The sequence below is a fragment of the Odocoileus virginianus genome, chromosome 23 (genome assembly GCF_023699985.2).
Source record: "Odocoileus virginianus isolate 20LAN1187 ecotype Illinois chromosome 23, Ovbor_1.2, whole genome shotgun sequence".
Lineage (NCBI taxonomy): Eukaryota > Metazoa > Chordata > Mammalia > Artiodactyla > Cervidae > Odocoileus > Odocoileus virginianus.
This window is the reverse complement of record NC_069696.1, coordinates 8,866,006-8,892,574: the sequence shown is the minus strand read 5'-3', so window position 1 is coordinate 8,892,574 and position 26,569 is coordinate 8,866,006. Positions and strand designations below refer to the sequence as shown.

The window sequence follows — 26,569 nt, the reverse complement described above, 5'->3', positions numbered from 1 at the left end:
GAATATTTGTAATTTTGATGGTTATCGTCAGATGCCTTGTGCAGTGTTTCCTAATTTGTCATTTCATGAGCTGTGCAGGTACCAATTTTCTTAAGTAATTGGTTCATTTTCCCATTTTTAGATTTTCAAAATATTCAGATATGGGTAGGAAATTTGAAATTAATTGAAGTAGGTTTTGTTTTCATTGAGAATGCCAAGAAAAGTAGAGTTCTCCTTTTGAAACCTTTTATTTTTTTTAGAATAGGAAACAGAGCCCAAGGCTAATATTTTGGAAGCTTGAATTTTAATCCTGGCTTTGTTGCCTACCACATGTGTCCTTCATAGTGTTGTGTCTATGACCTCTTCTCTAAAAGGGAAATGGTAATTTATTTCCTCTCTACTTTATAAGATATTAAGATAAAAATGAGAATATATAACTTTGAAAGAAAAACCAACAGAAGAGCCCTATGAAATATAAAAAATAAATTTCTCCTGTTACATCTTTTACTTTGAAAATCAGTTTTTGAATGAAAATGTTTTATGGTTCATGAATAACAGTTAAAACCCAGGGAATCAGCAGTTGAGAATTTAGCCCATGGAACACAGGAGAATCATTGAATTCTGAGGCAAACTAGGGAGCCCAAAGATTGCAAAATTGCTCAGGTGAGGTCAGTGGCCTTTCAGTGAAACTTGCTGATGCTGCAGATAATAATTCTCAAAGGATTTATCTTTAAACTCTTTGATCTTATAGTTGATGAGAAAAGAAAGTCCAAAACAACACACATGGTGCTCCTGGAGATAATTAAAGAAGAAGGCCTGTGAGTACTACTATCTCGTTCATCTTTGTTAGATGGAGCAGCTCACTGGGAGGTTCCTGGGCCTCTATCATGTCTCTGCTCACTTTCTATCCATTTCTCATAGCCTCATATTGTGAATTTGTAATTGCCTGAAATTAACTGCATAGTTATTTTCACTTCCTTAAAGTTCTGTGGTTGGCCATTTTAATTCTTGATCACAGAGACTTAACATGAAACCTATGCATTGTTTTATGTACAGTAAATTGAAGGAGGTAATAGCTGTTTGATTCATTACTATCAGATACTTTCAGACCAGGAAATGTACCTTTTAAAAAGCTTTAAAAAAAAAAAAAAACTTTTAATTTGGAAATAATTTCAAATTTACAAAAAGTTGCAAAGCTAAAATACTGTTAATATGAAGAATACCAATATGTACTTTACCCAGATTGACCTGTTGTTGATACTTTCTTTTTTTTCTTGATACTTTCTTTCCTATTTGTTTTTTCCATTTCTGCTCATGCTTTCTCCTTCCCTCTCCCCCCACCCCATCCTTCTTGCTTTACTGCACAGACACGTACACACAGCACACACAGGTTTTTTTCAGAATTTTTGTAAGTTATATACCATACATCAAGCCCCTTACCCCTGTGACTGACATTTTCAGAGTGTGGACCTTCTCCCCTTATTTTTCCTTAAATAAAATGTTTCTCATTTTAAGTTTGGCTTATGTTTCTTCATGATTAGCCTGAATCTGTGCATTCTTGGGCAGGATAACATGTAGGTGAAATTGTGTCCTTCTTGGGATGTCCCATCTAGAGTCACATTTTGTCCACTTGCCCTTTACTGGTTAATTATGATTTCTTAGATTTGAGTTAACCACTGAATAATTGTATTTTTCCTCTCTTGCAACTGTAAGCAGTCTATGAAGAAATACTTAATTTAGTATTTTAGAGACTCAAAATGCAATGGTTTCCGGTTGATTGCTTGGTTGTGTTGGTGGTCAGATTGTCCCAGCTGTGCCCAGCATGAGCCCCTGCAGTCTGGTTCTTGTGCCCTTGTGTCCCCCATCACCGCTGTTCTGTATTTACTTAATTTTAAATGTTCTTGCCCTGTAATAAAGTGTGAATGATGCTATATTAACTAACAGTCATGAGGAAATTGTCTCTAATTTTTTATAGTAATTTCTAAAGGAAATCAAGGTGGGGGGGATCAGTAAATCAGTCATTGAATGTATGTTGTTTCCTGGTATCATTAATGCTAGAAAAGATTTCTTGGGCATCCTCAGAAGGTAGGATATGTGTACAGTTTGGGGTACATTTTGATATAGGAATGAACTTGAAAATATGTGAATGACAATCAGCCTTTTCTAGAGGCTTCTGACCCACATCTTTACTTTGCTTATTGTGTTCTTCTCCTAGCCTGGCACCATATCGAGGGTGGTTTCCAGTTATCTCCAGTCTCTGCTGCTCCAATTTTGTGTATTTCTACACTTTTAATAGCCTCAAAGCAGTCTGGGTCAAAGGTCAGCATTCTACTACTGGAAAAGATCTGGTGGTTGGATTTGTTGCAGGTAACTAAGTTTTCTGAATATAAGGTGTTTTTATATTTTATTGTTTATATTGTATTTCATGTACCCTCTAAGAGGTTATTTTAACACACAGTAATACTACAAAGAATGTAATTAGTTTTCTAACTTGACTCTGTGTGTGTGTATAGTAAAAATGCATAACATAAAGTTTACCATTTTAATAATTTTCAAGTATACATTTCAGTAGTAGGTTTATTCACATTATTGTGAAACAGATCCCTATAACATTTTCATCTTACAAATAAGAAGCTCTATACCCATTAAACAACAATTCCCCTTTGCATCCTCCCCCCAGCCATAGTAACCACAATTCCGCTTTCTGTTTGTATGAATTTGACTACTTTCGATGCCTCATGTAAGTGGAATCGCGCAGTACTTGCCTTTCTTTTTTGACTGATTTCACTCAGAACGATGTATACTCAAGGTTCACTCATGCTGTAGGATGTAACGGGATTTCCCCGTTCTGTAAGGGCGGATGACACTCTGTTGTGTGTGTATACCATGCTTCGTTTATCCACTCACTCCTGACGGACATCTGGGTTGTTGCTGCCTCCTGATTACTGTGCATAGTTGCTGCCGTGAGCATGGGTTGTATGAATCTCTCCAAGTCCCTGCTTTCAGTTCTTTTGGATATATTCCAAGTGAGATTCCCGGATTATACGGTAACTCTTTTTGTAATTTTGAGAACTACAGTACTGTTTCCCACAGTGGTTGCACTATTTCATAATCCCACCAGCAGTTGGTTCCAGTTTCTCCACCTCCTCATCAACACTTGTTATTTTGTTTTTGTTTTTTTTTTATCCTAATGAGAGCGAAATAATATTTTACTGTGGTTTTGATATGCATTTTTCTGATGATAGTGATGTTGATCGTCTTTTCATCTGATGCTGAAGCATCTTTGGAGAAATGTCTAGTCAAATCTTTTGTTCATTTTTTTAGTTATTTGATTTTTTGTTGTTGAACTATAAGTAGTCTTTATATATTCTGGATACTAGCCCCTTATCAGATAGATGATTTACACATATTTTCTCCCATTCTGTGGGTTGCCTTTCACTCTGTTGGTTATGTCATTTGGTGCTCAAAAGTTTTTAAGTTTGATGTTATGCCATTTCCTTATTTTTCCTTTTTTGCCTGTTCTTTAGGTGTCATGTCCAAGAAGTCATTGCTAAGTTTAATGTCATGAAAGCTTTTCTCCTAATTTTCATCTTGGAGTTACATAGTTTTAAGTCTTTAATCAGTTTAGAGTTACTTTCTGTGTGTGGTGTCAGATAAGGATTCAACTTCATTCTTTTGTGTGTGAATGTCCAGTTTTCTTAACACCATTTCTTGATGTGACTAGACTATCCATTACCCCGTTGAGTAGTCTTGGCACCCTTATAAAGATCAGTTGATCATATACACAAAATTTTATTTCTGAGCTAACTTGGCTTGTTTTTATCTTCTTAATCTGGAGAAGAGGGTCAGTTATCCCTGTTTAGCAGCCTGTACCTGGAATTTATGGACATTAAGATCTCTTTTTCAAAAAATGAAAATTACAGTACCTTTCCTGCTTATTTTTTGGGGGTTTTTGTTTGTTTTGTTTTTTGGACTGAGATGTATAACATGAACAGGACTGGCTACATAATTTGCAGGGTCCAGTGTAAACTGAAAATGCAGGACTCCTTGTTCACAGTTTATTAAGCACTCCAGGATGGTTGACAGTGGAGCGTTACACCAAGCACGAGACAGGGTTGCACGCCCGTGAAGCCCACCCTGAGTGTGAAAGCGTTTCGTCAGGTGTGACAAAGAGATCTTAGTGCACAGCTCAGCACAGTCAGTATCATCATAGTCATTGATACTTCTGGGGTTCATAGGAGGAAGAGGGTCACTTTTGGCTGGGAGGTATCTGCATGTAGGAAGCAGTGGCTCTGGAACTGAGCCTTGGCAGAATTAGTAGCACTTGGAGATAAGTGGTGACGGTTTCCCGATGGAGGGACTTGAGAGTATATAGGACCTTGTTTAGAACAGTGAGCTCTGTAATTGAGTGAGTAAAGTGAGTATAGGAACATGAGCAGTAAGTTGGAGAGTTAAGGAGCCTGACTTTAGAAGTCTTTGGATCCTTGTCACCTGAGGTTTCAGAAGAACTGGAAAGCCATTAACCTGATATTGTGAATATTTACTGTCTGTTTCTTCTTAGGGGAATGTGAGCACTATAAGATATAGAGCAGTATCTTATGTATACTCCATATGTGTAAGGTATATATTACATATGCAAGATAACATATACTGCAATTATATATCTATGTTTAGTTATTATATGGGCTTCCCTTGTGGCTCAGCTGGTAAAGAATCCACCCGCAATGTGGGAGACCTGGGTTCAATCCCTGAGTTGGGAAGATCCCCTGGAGAAGGGAAAGGCTACCCACTCCAGTATTCTGGCCTAGGGAATTCCATGGACTGTGTAGTCCATGGAGTCGCAAAGGGTCGGATACGACTGAGCTACTTTCACTTTCACTTTAGTTATTATATATATATACATATATATTGTTATATATATATATATATTCCCCCTCCCTTGCTAAATTTTCAGTAAGAACAATTCCTAACTTGTAGTAGGAGCTCAATAAATGTTTGCTGAATAAATAAGGTATTTGTTGAATTAATCAGAGTTTTATTAAAGAGATGGGGAAAAAGTAGATCTAGTCCTTTTGTGTGTGTGCTTATCCATTTAGTTTGTATTTCAGTTAATTTATTTAAATGTCCATTTAATGTTCATATTTTGTGGACTCACTTTTTGATATATTCTTTGAAAAATTACAGATTTGGAAGCTGCACAACTGAATAATGTAAATGTCCAATTGACAGGAAAATGATTTGACTGAAAATTAGTAACCAGGCCAAGAGTATTCATGGTCCCCATTTTTTCCTCTTCACCTGTATGAGACCACTGCTATTTTTTATTTGGTCTCTGAGCCTTTCTTAATAGTCTTATTTTAAGACTATGCTTAATAGTCTTATTTTAGTCTTTAGTTGATATTTATATAATAAACTGTCCCTTGAACCAACTTTCTTTTTCTAAATTGAGATATAATTGACATGTAATATTATATTAATTTCAGGTGTACAACATAATGATTCAGTATTTGTGTATATTGTGAAATTAACACTGCAGCAAATATGGTTAACATCCATCATCACACATATTTATGAATTTATTTCCTTTCTCGTGGTGAGAACTTTTAAGGTTTATTGTCATAAACTTTTAAATATACAGTACAATTTTATAAAGTATAGTCACCCTGTTGTACATTATATCCCCATGACTTATTTATTTTATAACTGGAAGCTTTTACCTTTTGACTACCCTCACCCCCAACCCTGGGGCTTCCCAGGTAGCTCAGTGGCTAAATAATCCACCTGCCAATGCTGGAGGCTTGAATTCGATCCTTGGGTGAGGAAGATCTCCTGGAGCAGGGCATGGCAACCTTCTGCAGTATTCTTGCCTTGAGAATCCCATGGACAGAGGAGCCTGGAGGGCTACAGTCTATAGGGTTGCAAAGAATTATACACGACTGAAAGTAACTGAGCATGCATACACAGACTCCCAACCTCAGCCAGACCAGCTTTCAAATAAAGAGTGTAACACACTTTCTCTGAGGAAATGAATGAATAAGTAGGTGACTCAGGACAGAAATCTGGAAGTCTTCATAGAGAGTGCTCTCTTTTCCTCCATGTCTGCTCAGGCTTCATGAACCACCAGTCTGTATCTTAAATATCTCTTGAATGCATGCCCTCTTCTCCATGTCCATAACTGTTTCTCCAAATCAAGTAGTATTATCCCTCACCTGGACCATTGCTCTGCTATGATCTCCTTGCTTCTCAAATCTTTCTCACTAACACACTTGGCACAGTTCTGCTCAAGTAGCCTTTCTAGGAGAATAGTTTTCAGACACTTATAATTTGAAGAACTCAGGTTTGAAATTTGTTCACTGACCAAAAAAATCAGAATAGATCCAGCCTATAGAGAGGGAATCTTCTTTTTTATGTAACTGCAACAGATGGCAGTCTGGTATGATCTTTTATTCTTAAGACCAAATGTTTGTAATACCTTGATTATATTATTATATTAGTTTCCATATATATTTACATTGAAAAGGTTATGGCTCACTGTCAGGGACTAACTTAGGTAACTTTCCATGAAACTACTATTTTATGAAATATATGATGAAATCTTCTCCCTTTTTGGTTGTCTAGAGCTGTTTGTTTGCTGTGTCTGGCTTCCCGTTATACACTAGGCACACACCACCCCTTGTTACATGTTCTCACTGTGAAGTGAAAGTCGCTCAGTCGTGTCCGACTCTTTGTGACCTCATGGGCTCTACAGTCCATGGAATTCTCTAGGCCAGAATACTGGAGTGGGTAGCTGTTTCCTTCTCCAGGGGATCCCAATCCAGGGATCGAACCTAGGTCTCTCCCATTGCAGGCGGCTTCTTTACCGTCTGAGCCAACCAGGGAAGCCCTACATGCTCTCACTGTACTCTGCTGATTTCCTGTCTGATTCTTACACAATTTACAGTTATAGTAGATTCTCCCACACCTAAAACAGCTAGCAGAGTGGTAGGGTGGTTAGCTTTTAAAAAGTCAGTAGAAGTAGGGAATGTCATAAATGGCCCATGTGCCTTAAGTATTTTATTTTAACCTAAAATATGTGAATATATACTTCACTGATTTTCTGTATGGCCAAGGCATATCCACTCACTGATGGGAGTTTTGTGCTTTTTTTCTGGTATGAAAGTGAAAGTCGCTCAATCATGTCTGACTCTGTGACCCCATGGACGTTACGGTCCATGGAATTCTCCAGGTCAGAACACTGGAGTGGGTAGCCTTTTCCTTCTCCAGGGGACCTTCTCAACCCAGGGATCGAACCCAGGTCTCCTGTGCTGCAGGCGGATTCTTTACCAGCTGAGCCACAATAACCCATGCCTATAAATGCTTTGTCTACTGTAACAGATATGACCAACATAAACAGGTTTGAAAAAAGGCGTAATTCCCTCTCGGTAAGCCTCGACCCCCGTGGGATGGAAGTAACAGAGCTTGGGCACACTGGAGCGTAGCCTCCAGGCCGCGGGAGGCAGTGCGCTGTGGCCTCTGTCGGAATGTCCATAAAGGGAAAGAGGAGCACAGGCTTATCTGGTGAGTCCACTATGTGGAACTGGTTAGAAGAGATCCCGCTGTGTTAATGTCATTCCTATTCGTTTATTAATACATTCTGAACTGTTTTCTTGAGAGTGTGAGAAAAGAGTGGAATTGGTGTACAGTTAGAACCCACGGATCTGCGTGGATTGTGAACATCATCTATTGCACGTCTTGTCAGAAGCGGTTGAGAACTGCTGTTCTGAGGTCTGAATTGGATTGTTAGGCCCAGCCTCAAACCCTTCAGTCCCTGCCGCCTGCTGATAGGATGACGTCACAGCACCCTCAGCAGAGAAGATACTCCCCGCCTCGTACACGTGCAGGATCAGGGTCTCCCGTACCAGATCTGCTGTGGTGCTGCTTCCTTCCCTAGCTTGGCCTTCCTGTGCGTGTCCTCCCAGGCCGTGATTCCTTGAATATACCGGGCTGTTAGTCACTTCATTCCTCGCCAGCTGCTGTTGTCAGTCTAAAGCAGTCTTACTGCTTTTTTTTTGTCTCGTTAACTCCTATTCATCCTTTTATTCTCCGCTCACGCCACCTCCTCTTCAGGAAGCCTTCTCTGTTCCTCATACCCACCACCCCCAGGTTTTATTCTGGGTTAGGTGCCCACCCTCTGCATTCAACTCAATGTATACCTCTTAAGTGCTTACTCTACTGGAGAACAGTAGTCTGCATGTTTGTCTTTTATCTTTTACTAGACCCTCCTTAAAGGCAGAAATTACTTTTTAAAAAAGTCTCTGCATCTCTAGTACCTTAATGCAGTGGCCGATACACAGGAGGTGCTGATTAAATGTTGAATGAATTAAAATTTAAATGTTGTTTAAGTCAATTCAAAGGACTGCGTTCTTCCCAATTTTCCTAAGTGGCAACTCTCATCTTCTAGTTGCCCTACCAGGAGTCTTGAATTCATCTTCTTTCTCTCTGACCCCACCCCAATCCATGAACGGATCCTGTTTTCTGTTTCTTCATATGGTATCTAGCAGTTAGCCCCTTTCCCCTACTCGTACCACCTGAGTCCAAACCACCGTTGAATCTTGCCAGGATTATCCTCAGAGTCTCCTAACTGATGGCCTGCTTCCTTCTTTGTCCCCTTCAATATATGTTCAAACACAACAGCAGGTGTGATCACGCTAAAACATAGACGGGATTGTATTTTTCTTCTATTCACAGGCCTCCAATTGCTTCCCTTCTCACTCAGAATAAAAGCCAGAGTCCTCACCTGTCCTCCAAAGCCCAGTTTGTCCTCGCCACCTATCCTTGCCCCTTACACCACTGTAGCCACATCGGCCTCTTCTCCCTGAACCCTCCCAGAATACTTCTGCCTCAGGGCCCGGGAACCTGAAGCTTTTTTCTCTTCCTGGTTCCTGCGTGGTTCGCTCCCTCACCTCCGGTAAAGTCTTCCCCTAATGGCCACGCTGTCTAAAATGGAGTCCCTTTCTACCACCAAAACTCTATCCCCCTTTTCTGCTTAAAGTTTCTCCTTAACTTTATCCTCTGACATACTACATATTTTCCTTATTTATCCTTACAACATTAGAACATAAGCTTCACAAGGACAGAGATTTTCACTTTTTATGTACCTGTTGTATCATCAGCACCTATTTAGCACATAACATCGTATGGAAAAACCCAAACGAATTTTTTTGCCAACCCAATACTAGACACACAATACATATTTGATGAGCAAACCATAGGTGACTTACTTGCAGGTCATAAACATTTACTTCTCCTAAAATACACATAAATCACTTAAGAATCACTAATTGGGCTTCCCTGGTGGGGATCAGTGCCAATGCAAGAGACTCGAGTTCGATCCCTGGGTCGGGAGGATCCCCTGGAGAAGAAAATGGCAACCCACTCCAGTACTCTCGCCTGGAGAATCCCTTGGGCAGAGGAGCCTGGCGGGTACAGTCTGTGAGGTTGCAAAGAGTCAGAGACGGCTTAGTGACAGACTAGCTTTTTACTCTTCAGTTCATATCTCAGGTAAAAAACATCTACTGGCTAGTTTTACATGTTTCCACTTGCTTAAAGAAGGTAGATTTAATACCAGTAAGAATAAAATTTCTAACCGCTCTTGGAAAGAATAGGCTTTTCGGGGTGATAGTGAATTCCTGTCTTTTGAGGTTTTCAAAAATAAAGCGAATAATCACTAGTCCACCTGGTGACAGGGTTAGGTCAGTGGATCCATAGGGAACACTCGACTATGTCTAGAGATATTTCTGGTTGTCACAACCAGAGGATGCTACTTGTGTCTAGTGGCTACAGGGCCAGAGACACCGCTCAGCACTCTATAGATCTGCACCCCTGCCCCGCCCCAGATGGCAATAGTGGCACCGTGGAGAGACCCTCGATTAAATGGTTTTTATAGTCCTTAATGATTCTGAGATTCTTTGTTTATAGGTCCTCTCTTTTTCTGAAGGTAGGGGATTCCTTGGAAATTACTGTTGTGAGTTTTAAACTTCTCTTCATAACGTGTTTTTATATCTTAATGCCTACAGATTTCTGTTTGTTTGTTTGTTTTGCAATGTGGGGCTTGTGGTATCTTAGTTCCCTGACCAGTAATTGAACCCCTGCCCCCTCAGTGGAAGTCCCGAGTCCTAATCACTGGACAACCAGGGAATTCCCCAGTGCCTGCGCATTTTTACGAGCTTTTACAACAGTTGGAACATCTTTTTTCTCTTCGTGCTGTAAACCTAGTCATTGTATTACAATCACTGTAGGAATGAGTTCCATTATCGCCTGGGAGAACTAGGCACAAGTACTATTGTTGTTCCGGTTCTGCTAGAAACTTAGACTTGTTATTATTTATTGTATTTTCACAGGAAAAAGCCCATGTAGCTTAATACCCTGGGGAAGAATTTGAGAACAGAACCTTATAGATAACATAAATGAAGATACTTGCCATTTTTATGAAATTGGAATTTTTGTCAGTAACTCTTTTTGAGTGCCAATGGTATTATCATTGTTGTGACAGTTGAAATTGATTTCCTGCCTTTAGGCCTTAAATCTGGTAAGGCAGGCTTGTTGCTGCAGTGTATCACGTCACATTTCTTTGTACGGAGCCAGACTGTTAGGTCGGTGACTTTGATCTGCCATTTTCTTGTCTCCGCGGTCTTTGTACGTGTTCCCCAGAAGTGCACCCAATTAGTGTTCTCCGTTTTTGTTTTCTGTCCTTAACTCAGGAGACTCACTGCTAATAAAACTTTGTTTTCGAGATTTCAGAAGTAAATAGCTGTGTTCCAATTATTCCCTGAATCAGTGAATGGTTTTAGTATGTTCAGTTGCTATTCTTCATCTCTTAATTTTGATTGTGTTTTCCTGTAAATGATTTTTTATGAAAAAAGAAAGAAGATAGTATCACTTGAACTGGAAAGAGAACGATCTCCTGTTCTTAAGTAGGTAAAGTATTGGTATTCTCATCTTAGAGCTGAAATAACAGCCACAACTTGGAATTGGTGACATTTTCTACACATAAATAAGCAGACAGCTTTCTTTATCCTGTAGCCATATCCATCGTGCCTTAGTAAGAGCTGAAATCACTCATCATATTCTTTTGTAGCTGGTTTTTCCTCCACAGGAAAACGTCCTTTGCTTGCTTATTTTTAGTGCAAGTTTAGTAAAGTTTGGATCCTCAAGTGTTTTCTCAGAATTCATAAAATGAAAGTAGTTAAAAAATAACCCCTCCGTCTATTTGGCTTAGAGGATGAACAAAGATCTTCTCAGATAAAAAGCTTTGGAGTACAGAATGTTCTTACAAGGACTTACACATTCTCTTCTTTAAATGATATGATGCATTTTTGTACTTGACATTGTCCTTAGAATCCTCTCAGTCTTTCAGCTCATGTTGGTAAGGGGAATAATGTAAGCAGAATTCTAAATAATAACTAAATCTTAATCTTGGCTGCATTTCCTCGGACCTGTTCTGTGTGTGCCTACTTCTCGAATAGAACATGAAGGGAATTTTGATTTCCAAAGATTTCTTTAATGGGCGACCTGTTTCGTTTGTTTAGAGAGGTGTTTGCACTACAGTACCCACGAAGCTTGTGATCTCTGGTTCTGAGCTTGCCTGTCTTCATCTAAAACAAAAGCAGCAGACTGCTCAGTAGTACTTTCCAATCTGATTTTTCTGACTGTTGTTTTTTTTGTTAGATGATGTGTACCTTATATTGAATAGGAATACATTATAAAGTCTGGGCAAATGAGTGTGTGTTGATACTCTTTTATCTTGGCCTCTTGGGCACTGGTACTTTTTTAAAATGAGACTTGCAAGAATCTTTAGTTAAGACTTTTCAGATTATGACCTGTGTCTTGACAATGTATGAAGATACTGAGTCATAAGTAAAGATGACTCCTTGGTGTTCTGTGAAAAACTCTTAACAAATACAACTCATAAAATGATAATGCCTTTTGAGAAACATGTTCTCATAATGTTCCTAAGAGAGAGGTGCCAAAATGTCTTGCATTCCACTAATGAAAGTTCAGGATTTGAGTTTCCTGGCATTTTCACCAAGTTTATTAACTTTGGTGTTATCTGTATAGTATGTTTGAAATTCCTTAAATCAAAGCATCCTTAATCTTGCTTTGTTGCTGTGGTCGTTGTTTCTTTTTTGATTGCACCTTGAGGCTTGTGTGATCTTAGTTCCCAGACTAGGGACCATGCCCCCTGCAGTGGAAGCACCGAGTCCTAACCACTGGACCCCAGGGAAACTTGTTACTAAAAGATTTCTCTTCTTTATGATTGTGCCTCTCAGTTTTTCTGAGTGTGGCCGGATAGCTTGGTATATGGTGGTTTGCTGAGTTTGTTCATTAGTTTACTTGTTCAACGTTTATTTAACACACATTTATAAAGTATATCCTGTGTGTCAGGCACTTTTATTACAAGTCTGTTTGGTATTTTTCTCTAATCATTTCAGGACTGATGAGGAATGTCTTAATATCTCAAGATGGTGCTAAAATTGGGATCGTGTGTTTTCAAAACAGAAGCACCTGGCTCACTGTATTGTTCTGCTCTGAGGCCACCTTGGGTGGCCGAGATCCCCATCCTTAAGCTTGTAAGAATCACGATGCTTGTGAAGCTGTTGCAGGTGTTTTTGCGACTGCTTGCTGCCTGCCTGTCCTAATTCCCCAAGTGATGAGGAACTCTTCTGTGAGCCTCTAGTCCCTGTCGAAGTCCTTTTAAATGTCACACTCTCTCCCACCTGTCTTTTATGGTACTAGATCCATACTCACTTAAAACCATGTGAGCTACTTACATGAGAGTTGTAAAGTGTGTGTTTTATGTGATACTGTCATGGACTTATTTAGCATGTGATCAAGGAATCAGTTCCCCCATCTGAAAGCTGTTTTTAAAAACTGTGTTTAAAACTATATCAAAATTGCTACTCTGGATGCTGTATAAATTGACAGGTTGCCTCCTAGTGTACTAAGGAGCACCCTCCGCACTCTCCTCATGTGGAGAGGTACTGCTGCCGGCCAGCCCGCTCTCAGCAAGGCTTCTGAATTGCTTCTAACAGTAGTGGCTTGTGTTGTACCTTGGCACAAAGGACACCTTACCTCAGGTCTCCTAGTAGGTCAGCAGCAGAAATATAACTGGAACATGGATGTGTTTAGCTTTAACATAAAGATTACATTTGCTTCCCCTTTGTCTCGCCCCCTTTCTCTTTACAGGGGTGGTGAATGTGCTCCTCACGACTCCACTCTGGGTGGTAAATACCAGACTGAAGCTGCAAGGGGCAAAATTTAGGAATGAAGACATTGTACCGACCAACTACAGTGGTATCATTGGTGAGTGTCTTTTGGGTGTGTTCCTTTTTAAAGGTTCTCTTTTCTCTGTATCTGGAATTTATCACCATGATAAAGCTACATAACGGACAGCCTCAAATCTCAGTGTCCCACAGTAAGCGTTTGTTTGTCTGTGGATTGACAAGGATTTGATTCGTCTAAGCTGACTCCAGCCTCGGAGTCTCAGCTCCATGTGTCTCTCTTCCATTTCCTGGGACTAGCCTCAGCATATTCTTCTCTTGGTGATAGCAAAAGCACAGGAAGACACGCCCGATCATACAAGCATATTTCAAGCCCCTGTTTGCATCTTGTCTATTACCATCCTCTTGGCCAAAGCACTCCCAATGGCCAAGCCTCAAGACAAGGGGTAGAGAAATATACCTGTGGAATATAGCCCACAGAGCGAAGGTGGGAGGGGATGAATATTTCTGAAGAATAATCTGCTACTTTTTCCCCCGCCAGTGTTGTCTTTGGATAAAGATTCAAGATTAGTGTCTGATATCTTTGAGCTTCTGCTTTTGAATAGTATCACACTGCCAGGTTCTTCTTTCCCATCTTTCCTCTTTGTAATGAGGACAGTGATTTTCTTAAAAGGCAGTCCTATAAAATGAACTCCAGAGAACTGTCTTATCTTTTTCTGTACTAGCCTTCACTGTTAAACCCACAGACTGTTGTTCCCCATTCTGTCTGTGTAAGACAGAGAGCTCAGTGGTGGAGATGATCAGTATCGAGGAAAACTTGACCTGCTAACCCCAGATTTGTCAGGAAGGGTTGCCAACAATTGAAGTTAGTCTCTCAATAACTCAGTGACTGTCAGTATCTGATGATTCTCCAGTTAACGGATTAACTTGTCATTGCCAGAAGGAAATCTTCATAGAATCAGTCTGGCCTGTCTTCTGGGCACGTGTCTTTCTAGTTAGGGGATTGTCCTCAAAGGTCCTTGATTTCTTGCTTAGATGCTTTTCACCAGATCATCCGGGATGAAGGGATCCTGGCTTTATGGAATGGCACCTTTCCCTCCCTGCTGCTGGTCTTTAATCCTGCCATCCAGTTCATGTTCTACGAAGGCTTAAAACGGCAGCTTTTAAAGAAACGAACTAAGGTAAGCCCTGATCTTGAAAGCCACAAACAGCCCCTGACACCTTCTCGCTGTGTAGACTGATGCAATTCATTCTTTCTTTGCCTTGCAGCTTTCTTCCCTGGATGTGTTCCTCATTGGCGCAATTGCCAAAGCAATCGCCACCACGGTCACCTATCCTATGCAGACAGTACAGTCAATTCTGAGGGTGAGTGCTGGGCTTCTCCTGCATTTAAACAGACAGCATTCTAAAATAATGTGGTTTCTCTTGGTGCACTGGGAAGACCCAGAGGGATCGGGTGGAGAGGGAGGTGGGAGGGGGGACCGGGATGGGGAATACATGTAAATCCATGGCTAATTCATTTCAATGTATGACAAGAACCACTGCAATGATGTAAAGTAATTAGCCTCCAACTAATAAAAATTAATGGAAAAAAAAAAAGACAATATATGGTAAACACAATGGAATGTTATTCAGCAATAAAAAGGAATGAGCTATATCAAGCTAAAAAAAGACATGGAGGAACCTTAAAAAAAAACAAAAAAAAAAAAAAAAAGAAAAAAAAAAATAAAATAATGTGGTTTCTCTGTTTGAAGCAATGTTAATAAAGCAATGAAGTGCTCCAGAGCATTTCTCAGCCAATTCCCCGTTGTTTGATATTTTGCTAACTAGTCAGGCTGTCAGTTGGTTTTCTCTTTGGTTTGGAACAAAGTTTATACTTTGAGTTTCTTCAGTCACCTGCTGTCTCAGAAAATCCAAGTATGGAGGAAGTTCTTTAAAGACCTCAGGAACATAATAAGTTTGCTTCCTTCACATTCAAGTTGATTGGCCTGGTGCACAGGGTAGATTTCCCTTTACAGAATCAGAGATTCATTCAGAAGGAATGAATGATTTAGCTTTTCTGAAGTATTTTCAAATTTCTAGTTTTTCATTCATTAAGTTATTTATTCTATGAAATATTTTTTTAAGTACCTATTCTGTGAGCAACTGGGTGCACAGGGTGAATAAAAGCCATAGTCCCTTCCCCAAGGAGTTAACCGAGGAGAGAGCGAACAAGTAAATCAGCATAAAATAGGTAGCTGCGAATTGGGGAGGGAGCTATCGAGGTTGTAAGCCACATTCTGTGATTTAGTGGAGAGGGCCACAGTGGGGATCTTCTCAGATGGCATGACTGGGGATGGGTCCTCTGGGGAGCCCTGTGTAAATCAAGACTCAAAGGAAGATAAGGACCCAGCCATGCAAAGAGCAGAGGAAAGAGCTTTCCAGGTAGAAGGAACATGGTGTACTGAGAGCTTGATGAGTCCTAGCAACTGAGAGGGAGGCCGCTGTGTGGCTCAGAAGGCAATCAGGAGAGAAGCAGGGCGGCTATGAGTGACGACTGGATTTTATTCTCACTGCAGTAGGAAACCATTGCAAGGCTTTAGATGAGAATTGTGTGATCTGATTTATAATTTGAGAAGACTACCATGACTATTCAGTGGCAAATTGGTCAGAAGGCTAAGAGAAAGGGGAATTTCAGGTTAGGAGGCTATTTCAGTCACATGTGAGACGCGATGGTGGCCTGGACTAAGATGGTGGTGGAAAGGGAGGGATTCAAGTTATGTTTGGGAGAAAAAAATTCAAAGTACTTAAACCAATGAGTAAAATGGAGGTGTTAATGAAAGTATTTTAGTTTGAAAAGATTATTCCCTTCTGTTAAAAGTATTTTTACCAATGGACTATTTTTAAATTGGTACTTAACATAAAGAATTTGAGTTGCAGTCCAATAAATGTATTTTGACATTTTTATAATAGAAACAACATGAAGAGCTTGGACTACAGAGATTCTAACTGATTAATGTTTATCATAACTTCTTAAAAGACTGGAAGCCATTCCATCAGTATCTAAATCTTCATCCTGGGCATGATTTTTTCTTTTGAGGTAGAATTTTCCCCATGATTCTCTGTAAAAATGAAAATTCTCGTGCTTCACTGAAAAAAAAATTGTTGTTTTCACTTATTTCATTGAAATATTTCATTTGTTTCGTTGAAAAAAAGAGGATTGATGAAATCTAAATACTAAAAAAGCCACCAGGGGCTTCCTTAGTGGTTCAGATGGTAAAGAATCTGCCTGCAGTGCAGGAGATCCAGGTTCAATCCCTGGGTCGGGAAGGTTCCCCTGGAGAAGGGAATGGCAACCCGCTCCAGTATTCTTGCCTGGAGAATTCCATGGAGAGAGGAGCCTGGCGGGCTACAGTCCATGGGATCGTAAAAGAGTTGGACATGACTAAGCAACTAACACTTTCACTTTCACATATTAAAAAGGTATTTTTATTACCAGCTGCTGTAAGATGTTACTCCAACATAAGTGGAAATTAAGATTAAAAAAAAAGTGGTAACAGGGCTTCCCTGGTAGCACAGTGATAAAAGTCCACCTGCCAAATGCAGGAGACGCCGGTTCGATTCCCCTGGGGAGATCCCGCAGGCCGTAGAGCAGTTGCGCCCGTGCGCCACAACTCTGGAGCCTGCGCTCTGGAGCCTGTGCGCGGCAGCAAGAGAAGGCACCGCAATGAGAAGCCCAGGCGCTGCAACGAGAGAGTAGCCCGCACTCAGTGCAACTAGAGGAAAGCCCACACCCGGCAACGAAGATGCAGCCCAGCAAAAAAAGGAACAAGTAAATAAATGAAGCTTTAAAAAAGAAAATGATAACAGATGGCAATTATTTGTCTTGTCCCTTCTTCCTTAGTTTGGACATCACAGACTCAACCCAGAAAACAGAACACTGGGGAGTCTTCGGAACGTTCTCTATCTCCTTCACCAGCGAGTAAGGTGAGCTTCGTAGATGTTTCACATTCTGTCCTCTCTTCTAACAGCCGTCTCTGCCAAGAAGTGGTTGGATTTGCTTATCTTGTATTTTTGCCCTGGCAGCAGCAGCCTGAAAACGTCTCCCTTGCCTGCTGTGCTCAGACATTTCTCATTTAGGAGCTGAGTGACATATGAGCGTGTTGAGGGAAATTGTGGAAAAGTTTGTGTCCTTATTCTTTGTTAGTTACAAATATTCAGGACTTCTTTAGAAAGGGAATCCTCCAGTGAAATCTAGCCATTTGCAACAACATGGATGAACCTTGAGTGTTTTGTTTAAGTGAAATAAGTCAGGCCGAGAAAGATAATATGTGCTTTTGCTCATATGTGGAATCTACAGACCGACAAGCTCATCAGTGCTGAGAACAGATTAGTAGCTACCAAAGAGAAAGAGGGTTTGAGGGTAGGCAAAATGGGTGGAAGGAGTCAGCTGTGTGGTAATGGATGATCATGGGACCCGTGGTGGTGATCACTGTGCAGTGTGTAGAGATGTCAGATTATAATGCTGCACACCTGAAACATGGGGTTTCCCCGATAGCTCAGCTGGTAAAGAATCTGCCTGCAATGCAGGAGACCCTGGTTCAATTCCAGGGTCGGGAAGATCTGCTGGAGAAGGGATAGGCTACCTACTCCAGTATTCTTGGGCTTCCCTTGTGGCTCAGCTGGTAGAGAATTCACCTGCAATATGGGAGACCTGGGTTCGATCCCTGGGTTGGGAAGATCCCCTGGAGAAGGGAAAGGCTACCCACTCCAGTATTCTGGCCTGGAGAATTCCATGGACTGTATAGTCCATGGGATCGCAAAGAGTCGGACATGACTGAGCGACTTTCACTTCACTTCACACCAGAAACAAAGGAGAGCCCTCCTGTGATCTAGTGTAGAGACCGCTCTGCTGAGCAGTGCTCCATCGATGATGCATCCCCAAACCCCTTGTAAATAGAAATAAGCAGGTTTCAGGGAGTCATCATGGGAAAGGGAAGAAGAGTAGGCTGAGGAACAGCAGCTGTCATCACAATTATGACAACAGTGATGATGATGGCGAGAGGAGTTAGCATTTTTGAGCTATTATGTGGCAGGCACTAAGCCAGATGCTCTACTTGGGTAATCTCACTTAATCCTCACAGCAGCCAGCCCTTTGAACAGGTACTGTCGTCATCTCCCCATTTCATTTAAAGGGGAAATCAAATAGGTCAGCACCTTTGAGGCAGAAGCTATTATAACTTTATTACTGTTCCTAGATGTAAGATATTTTAAACTAAGTTTATTATAAAGATAGAATATGCTTGGGATAAAAAATTAAATGAAAGATAAGGAATTGGTGTAAAGTTAAAAAAAAAAAATTGCTGATCATACCAAGTGTTGGCAAAAATGAAGCAACTAGAACTTTCCTATGCTGGTGGGAATTTAGAATGTCACAAGCACTTTGGAATGCAGTGTGGCATTTTCTTATAAAGTTAAACATATGCCTCCCATAGACCCAGCCATTCCCTTTCAAGGTATTTACCCAAGACAAATGAAACACGTCTACACAAAGACCTGTGCATAAATGTCAGCTTTATTTGTTAGAGTCAAAAACTGGAAACATCCCAAATGTCCATTATTGAATGAGTAGGTACAAGTTGTGATACACCTGTACAATGGAATACTATTCAGAAAGGAAAAAGAAGTAATTATTGATACATGCAAAAATGTAGGTGGATCTCAGAATAGTTACGCTGAGTAAAAGATCAGACAAAAAAGAATTCATATTGTATGATTCCACTTTTATGAACACCTGCCAGGGCAGGAAATGGAAGAGATGTGGGTTCAATCCCTGGGTAGGAAGATCCCCTGGAGAAGGAAATAGCAACCCACTCCAGTATTCTTGCCTGGGAACTTCCATGGACAGAGGAGCCTGGTGGCTACAGTCCATAGGGTCACAAAAGAGTTGGACACGACTGAGCACACACACACACTTACCACTTAAACTTAGAAAGTGATCTTCAGTGACAGAGAACAGTGCAAATGAGCTACAGTGACGGCAAAGGGACGTGAGGACAGCGTCCTCCTGGGGATGATGGATGTGTTCATGACCTTGAACGTGGTGATGGTTCATGGATGTACCCATCAGTCAAAACTCATCAAACTGAAGTCATTTAAACTTCAATAAAGCTATAAATATATGCATATCTACACTGTTTTCTGTCTCTTTTCCAAGAGACAGTCACTATTAACAAAAAGTATATGTATTTCCAAAATACTGTATAAAAACATGCATTTTTCACTCCATTTCCAGCCTCTTCTCCTCTCTGGAGAATAGTAGGTGGTGCTGGAAATTCCCGGCTTCTGATCATTGCTTGGTCTTTCTGGTGACCAGCCCCACCCAGGAGTCCACCAGGAGTCACCTCTTTAGAACAGAAGACACTACTGTCACCCAGGACTTAAGGGATTTAGGATCTCTGTGTCAGGAACTAGGATCAAAGACCAATTGTTAGAATAAAGAAATGCTCCTAGTGTTCTTTTCACTTAGGAAATTATAAGCAAGAGCTCCTAGAACTTTGTGCCAGGAACTGAGGACAGGGACTAAAAGCTGTTTTTTTTTCTGTTAACTTCTAGCAGACCTCACCTTGAGAAACACCACGGTGGAGTTTCTTGGGTTTCTTGGGGGAACATAAGTTAGCCAATGAACTAGAAATTCATGAGTCAAGGCTTTTCATTTCTATTTATCACATGATTCACTCCAAATAATAGGTTTTCACACATAGCAAGTATGTAAAATGTAGAACAGCTTCTGAATGGAGCACTTGACTGACTTTTAATATCTCGGTCCACATGCATGCCATATAGAGCCCTGGAGTTGCTGATGAACTAGCATATGAGATTAATCCGCTCTCAATAATTAGCTCTGGAGACATCATTTACTCTGAGCTTATGTTTCTAGCTGAAGCATTCTTCTCTGTGGTTAGAGCAGTCGTTCTAAAGGGCTGGTGTCCAGGCGGGCCTTGTCATCCTCATCACCTGGGAGCTTATTAGCAATGCAGATTCTTGAGTCCCATCCCAGGCTTAATGCTTCGGAAACTCCGTGGATAGGACTCAGCAATCTGTGTTTCACCGAGCCTTCCCAGTGATTGTGACATACACTAAATTTAAGAACCACTCAGTTAAAAGGTCAAATGTACGGAAAGACTTGGTATTGGAGAGATTTTCATTCCTGTCACTTTCTCTACTTCTGTTCAGGCTACAATGATCTAAACCAATTGGCAGCTGTCCTACCATTTAGGGGCTATTAGGTTGAAATAACTTTGTTGGGAGAGCCTTAAAGTCAAGATCTAAAAGTTCTTTGTTAATCTTAGATGTTGGCATTAAAATGGTTTTAGGAGTTTAGGATCTGTACCCTCTCTGTGAGATACTGTCAGCATTCCTCTGATTAATCATGGCTTTGAAGAAATAGTAAACTTTTATCAATTCCCAAACACCTTCCAAGATAAAGTACTTAAGTAACAGAAGTTCATTAATATCTAAAACTTCCTTTGCTTCTTTTGATCCTAAGAATAAGCCTTTGCAAAATAGTATGCTTCTTTGAAAACCTTGTTTTTTTTTTCTCACCTCTTTCCTTTTAGGCGTTTTGGAATTGTGGGACTCTACAAGGGCCTTGAAGCCAAGCTGCTGCAGACAGTCCTCACTGCTGCTCTCATGTTCCTCGTTTACGAGAAGCTGACGGCTGCTACCTTCATGGTCATGGGGCTGAAGAGCACGCGCAAGCACTGAGACACCTTCCACCCACCCCCGGCACTCAGAGATGCTCCAGACGGGGGCTTCCTTCTCTATAATGGGAAGTGATTCCACTGTACTTGCCCCTTCCACTGAGAAATCTACCCTCATTGGCTTGAAATGCATCTAAGGGTACATACACATGCAGGTTATAGCCAGCTTGACTCATTACCAACTTAACTTTTTTGATGGTTGGTTGAGTTTGTGGAGGAGGTTGGACCAATGGCCATATGAAAAGAACACATGATCGAAAACGTAAAAATGAAACTTGATGGGGATTTATTGATTTTCCTGAAGGGAATGGACTATTGCTCTCATGTATAATCTTCTCCAGTTTAAATTTACCAGCTATTCTCTTTCCCTGAACCCTCCCTCCAGGTTCTACAACCAATTTGCTACCATGTAATTCTCTTGGTAGTCTCCTCCTATATACTTTTGTACGTCTTCATCTTGGTATTTTCCTCACTAAAAATGTTATGACTATGCCACAGGCATGACTATTATTCTTGAGCTTTTTTTCTCCCCATTAAGGAAAGATATCTTCTTTAGTGTGTGAGCTATTTATTTTGTGGGGGAAATGAAAATGATTAATTCCAAATGATTCTCTTATAAACTGTTTGTAAGCATCACTTATTCTTTCGTATCTGACATAATTAAAAAATATTTATTTTGAATCAACTTTTTCATTACAGAACTTGAGGTTTTATGTTCATCCATAAGGGCCCCAATAAATTGTAAGAACAAAAGCCCATTCTTAAAATTTGCCCTTTAGAGTATTACATTGGGTTTACAACCAGCTGGTAAAAATCACAGAAAAGGGAGAGGGAGCAGATACCTTGTTTAGGCTCTGGAATACTGTCTTCTTTTATAAACTCTTGGTAGAGGCTGAATATTTTGAGAATAAACTTCTGGTTAAGGTTATTTCCGTTTGAAAATGTTGCTTAGAGTCCTGCTACTCAAAAGTGTGGGTCCCAAACAGTAGCGTCAATATCACCTTAGGAGCTTGTTGGATATGCCAACCAGACATTGTGAATCATCTTCTGTGTTTTAACAAGATACTCACATGATCTGTACTCATCAAAGTTCAAGAGAACTTTGAGCTCCTGACTCCACAGAAGATGTAATTGGTTTCAGTTATGGAAACCAAAGATCGATATAGAAGGAAAGGTGGACTAATGTATTATATTAGAGCGTCCTCTGAAAAGAGCAGAAGTCCTGTCATCATTTATGCTCACCTCACAGCGCATGTTCAGGTTGGTAGGACTTTCATTATGTGGTCAACAATGAATTTTGACATCTCAAGGCACTCAAGAAGCAAACTCTCTTCACGTGAGTAGAACAGCAGCTTTTTCAGACTTAATTTTAGTCCCTATATCAAAATGATAGGTTTTTCATTTGTAAGTCTAATTCAATCAATTAGAGCAATAATGAAGTGTGTGTCTATTCTATATTAGTACTGAAGTTCAATTTGGGGAATGGAAATTTGTTTTATTTTCTCTCTTGTCCCTGTGGTAATTTCAAAATACATGATTATTAGACTACTAATAATCAAAAGATCATAGTGTTGTTCTAGAAAACAAAAACTAAGAGGAACTGATAATCTGAGAACTAGACTGAACACTTCTCTAAAAGCTAGAGAATTGGCCCCATTAACTGCTTTTTATTTTATTTATATATTTTATTTTTTAAAATGTGTGTGTGTGTATGTGAAGACTTGAGTGGGGAGCTTGGGGGAAGAATGACCGTAAAGATGCCATGTGTACTTTTGTTATTAATTTTGATGTTCACTTTGGAACTTGAATTTTGAGCTCAGGGTATTATGAATTGTTGGTATGTTAAAATAATTCCCGAGTCAGGTTATATAGTTATATTGGATATTTATGAGGTGAGAATGTATCTGATGCTTCTTTTTTATCTGATTTTATGAGAGAACAATTTCACTTTGAGGTTTATGTTCCTTGTGGAAGCTAATCTCACTACGAGTTAATAACTCACTCAGTTTTATAACCTTTGATAATAAGTTACTTGAAAAAACTAAGGAGCTGAATTCTATACTAGGGGAATGGAAGACTTTTTCTTTCTGATTCTTTATGCAGTTTCTTTAGAAAATGAGGATTAAAAACCTTAGAGATTATGTTAGAAAATTTCATCTGTAAGCATTTAATCTATGCTTTAAAGTGGACATCAAATGTCCGCTCTTGTCTGTTTTACTGTTAAGTTTGAAACACAGAAATAGGATTTACCATCAGAACATAAGCAGTGGGAGTTAGAATCTCGGGTTTTATTCTCTGCTCTGCCACTAACAAGTTATGTCATCTCTGTGTTTCAGCTTTTTGATAAGTGGAAGCAATAATAGGACTCATCTCAGAGGGTATTTGAGAGCTCATGATGTCAGCTAAATCCCTTTATGATCGTGGGAGAAGGAAGATCCGAGTGAAACTTGTAACAAGCCCAGATTTATATGGCAATTTCCCTTCTTAAAGCTTATACACTTTCTCATTTTATAATCCCAATACCTCTGTAAACTAGGGAGCAAGTAACTGTATTCCCATTTAATTAATAAGGAAATTGAGACAGCTATCGAATGACTCGCCTGGTTGGAGCCAGGACTAGAGTTGGGTTTCCTGCAGTCTAATGTAATGATTATGAGAATGGGTTCTGGAGTTAGACAGACCTAAGTTCAACTCTGGTCTTGTTCTCTACCAGCTGTGGGAATAAGGCAATTGCTGTACTGGTATAAAACTCAGTTTTCTCAGCTGTGAAATGGAGATGGTGATAAACCTACCTCATAGGGTGATTGTGAGGATTAAAGGAGATCATATATATAAATTTCCTAGCACAAGATTCGCCATATAGGAAGAGCTAGATGAATGTTAGTGACGACTATTACTACAATATTATTATTGATGAAGGATATGACTGAATAGATGCAACTGTAGTTCAGTGGAAAGCACTCTGGGTTTTGAGGCAGATCTAGGTTCAGACTTTCATTCTATCACTTAAAAGCATTGTGGCATGGAGTCACGGATGTCGAGAACGGACTTGTGGTTGTCACGGGGGACAAGGGTAGGGATGGACTGGGAGATTGGGGATGATATGTGCATACACTGTTTATAAAATAGATGGCTAATTGGGACCTACTGTCTAGCACAGGAAACTACTCAAGGCTCTGTAACTACCTATATAGGAGTAGAAACTAGAAAAGTGTGGCTATGTGTATGTGTGTGGCTGATTTACTTTGCTATATAGCAGGGACTGGCATGGCACTGTGAATCAGATATACTCCAGTGAAAATTAATTTTTAAAAAAAAGCATTGTAGCCACAGACAAGTCATTTCCTCACAAGTCTTTATGTGTTTATCTGTCCAATAGCAGTGATTACCAGGCAAGGCTATTCTGTGTGTGTGTGTGTGTGTATGTGTGTGTGTGTAATTTTTCTTTAATTTTTAGAACCAGCCTTGCAAGGTAATCATTTCTGTTGGCTGGGTGAGGATGTATATATATAGGTATATGTGTGTGTGTGTGCTTAGTCGCCCAGTTGTGCCCAACTCTTTGTGACCCCATGGACTGTAGCCCTCCAGACTCTTCTGCCCATGGGGATTCTCCAGGCAAGAATACCGGAATAGGTTGCCACACCCTCCTCCAGGGGATCTTCCCAACCCAGGGATCAAACCCAGGTCTTTCTCACTGCAGGCAGATTCTTTACCGACTGAGCCACCAGGGAAGCCCATATATATGTATATAAGCATCTGGCAGAGTATATGACATATAAATGTGCTTAATAAATGTCAAGGTTTTCTACTCAGACATAATTGACATATAACATTTTATTAGTTTCAGATGTACAACGGAGTGATTTCATATACGTATATATTGCAAAATGATCACTACAATAAGTCTAGTAAACATCTACCACCAAAACATGCATTAGATGCTGTTTAAACCAAGAAAACCAACTATATTTTACTTTGAGGCAGTCTTCCCATTTGTTTTAATTGTGAACATTTCTCATCTGGAAGGCTTTTGTGTACCTCATTAAAAGTGAAGCCAAGCCCAGTAATTTTATGTTTTAACCACTACTAAAGTCCAATGGACAGCAAGGAGATCAACCAGTCAACTCTAAAGGAAATCAACCCTGAATATTCATTGGAAGGACTGATGCCGAAGCTCCAGTACTTTGGCCATCTGATGTGAAGAGCCAACTCACTGTAAAGAGCTAACTCATTGAAAAGTGCCAACTCATCTTTCCCTAATACTGGGGAAGATTGTGGGAAGGAGGAGAAGGGGGTGACAGAGGATGAGATGGTTGGATGGCATCACCAACTCAATGGACGTGAGTTTGAGCAAACTCCGGGAGATAGTGAAGGACAGGGAAGCCTAACATGCTGCAGTCCGTGGGGTTGCAAAGTGTTGGACACAACTGAGCAACTGAACTGACTGGCTATAGACGGTAAAGAATCTGCCTTCAATGCAGGGGACCCAGGTTCAATCCCTGGGTCGCAAAGATCCACTAGAGAAGGAAATGGCAAGCCACTCCAGTATTCTTGCCTGGAGAATCCCATGGACAGAGGAGCCTGGTGGGCTACAGTCCAGGGGGTTGTGAAGAGTTGGACATGACTGAGTGACTAACACTTTTCTTTAGCCACTGAACAATAATCCCGCATTCAGATGAAGGCCCCCAAACATTTATCAGTTCATCAGTAAAATATGAACTGGTTCAGTAGCACAAAGTCACCGGCTCAGCTGCTGTCTCATCTTGGCTCTCTAGAAAAGCTAAAGAATTGTGACTTCATGGTACCAAATGCCACATGTCTCTGGAGAGCCCTGTTTCTGGGCTGGTGAATTACTTACCTAGCAGTGTTGACTGTCACCAGAATACCAAAGATACACAAAGGCTCACTTGTAGAATACTTTTATATGTAGTAAATGCAATTGATGTGACCCCACAGGATTTTTACTATAGAAATGATTGGACCTTGGGTTAGTGCTTGCTTTATGGGACATACTGGTAGCCCCTGAAAATTTTGTTCCTTGAGACACAAGAGACAAGAAAATAACTTACTATGGACTGCATGAGAAAAGAGAAGATAACTATAAAGACAGAGTGGAGAGGAAATTAGGAGACAGATATGAGGGTCAGGGGGAGGGGGGGACAAGGCACCAGTGCCTAGCATAGCACTCAAGGAAACATGCTCACCAAATGCTCATAGGCTAGGCAGTGAACTGTGAAACCCAGCAAATGAGATCCAGTCTGGGGAAAGGGAAAGAAAACTTGGTTTGGAACTAACCTTGAGAATGGGTAATGGAACTTCTGTATGTAGAGTGCCTGGTAAATGCCAGGCACAATGAACTTACATATATCTTGATACCTTTGTAATAACTCTAAATGAGATTGATTCCCATTAACAGATAAGATAGTTAAGACTTCAAGGGTAATTTATCTGTGGTCACTCAATGACTGAGGCTCAGGATTTAAAATTTAGGCTGACTCCAGAACTTTCTACATTGCCACACCACATTCTTCAGATGTCCCTAAAAGTAAGCCTTGTGAGCCAGAGTGTGCATTCCTTTTCAAACCTAGA

General features: G+C 40.3%; 1 protein-coding gene across 1 annotated transcript in view; it reads left to right on the top strand.

Annotated features, from left to right (window-relative positions):
- The window catches only part of SLC25A17 (solute carrier family 25 member 17), a 39,226-nt gene extending 17,318 nt beyond the window's left edge, over window positions 1-21,908 (top strand). Inside the window, exons 3-9 of the mRNA XM_020876943.2 lie at window positions 731-797; window positions 2,195-2,346; window positions 13,204-13,320; window positions 14,274-14,419; window positions 14,508-14,603; window positions 17,122-17,204; window positions 20,837-21,908. Coding sequence (XP_020732602.1) covers window positions 731-797; window positions 2,195-2,346; window positions 13,204-13,320; window positions 14,274-14,419; window positions 14,508-14,603; window positions 17,122-17,204; window positions 20,837-20,984 — 809 coding nt within the window. The 3' untranslated portion in view covers window positions 20,985-21,908. The remainder of the gene's footprint in view (window positions 1-730; window positions 798-2,194; window positions 2,347-13,203; window positions 13,321-14,273; window positions 14,420-14,507; window positions 14,604-17,121; window positions 17,205-20,836) is intronic.
- The last annotated feature ends 4,661 nt before the right edge of the window (window positions 21,909-26,569 follow it).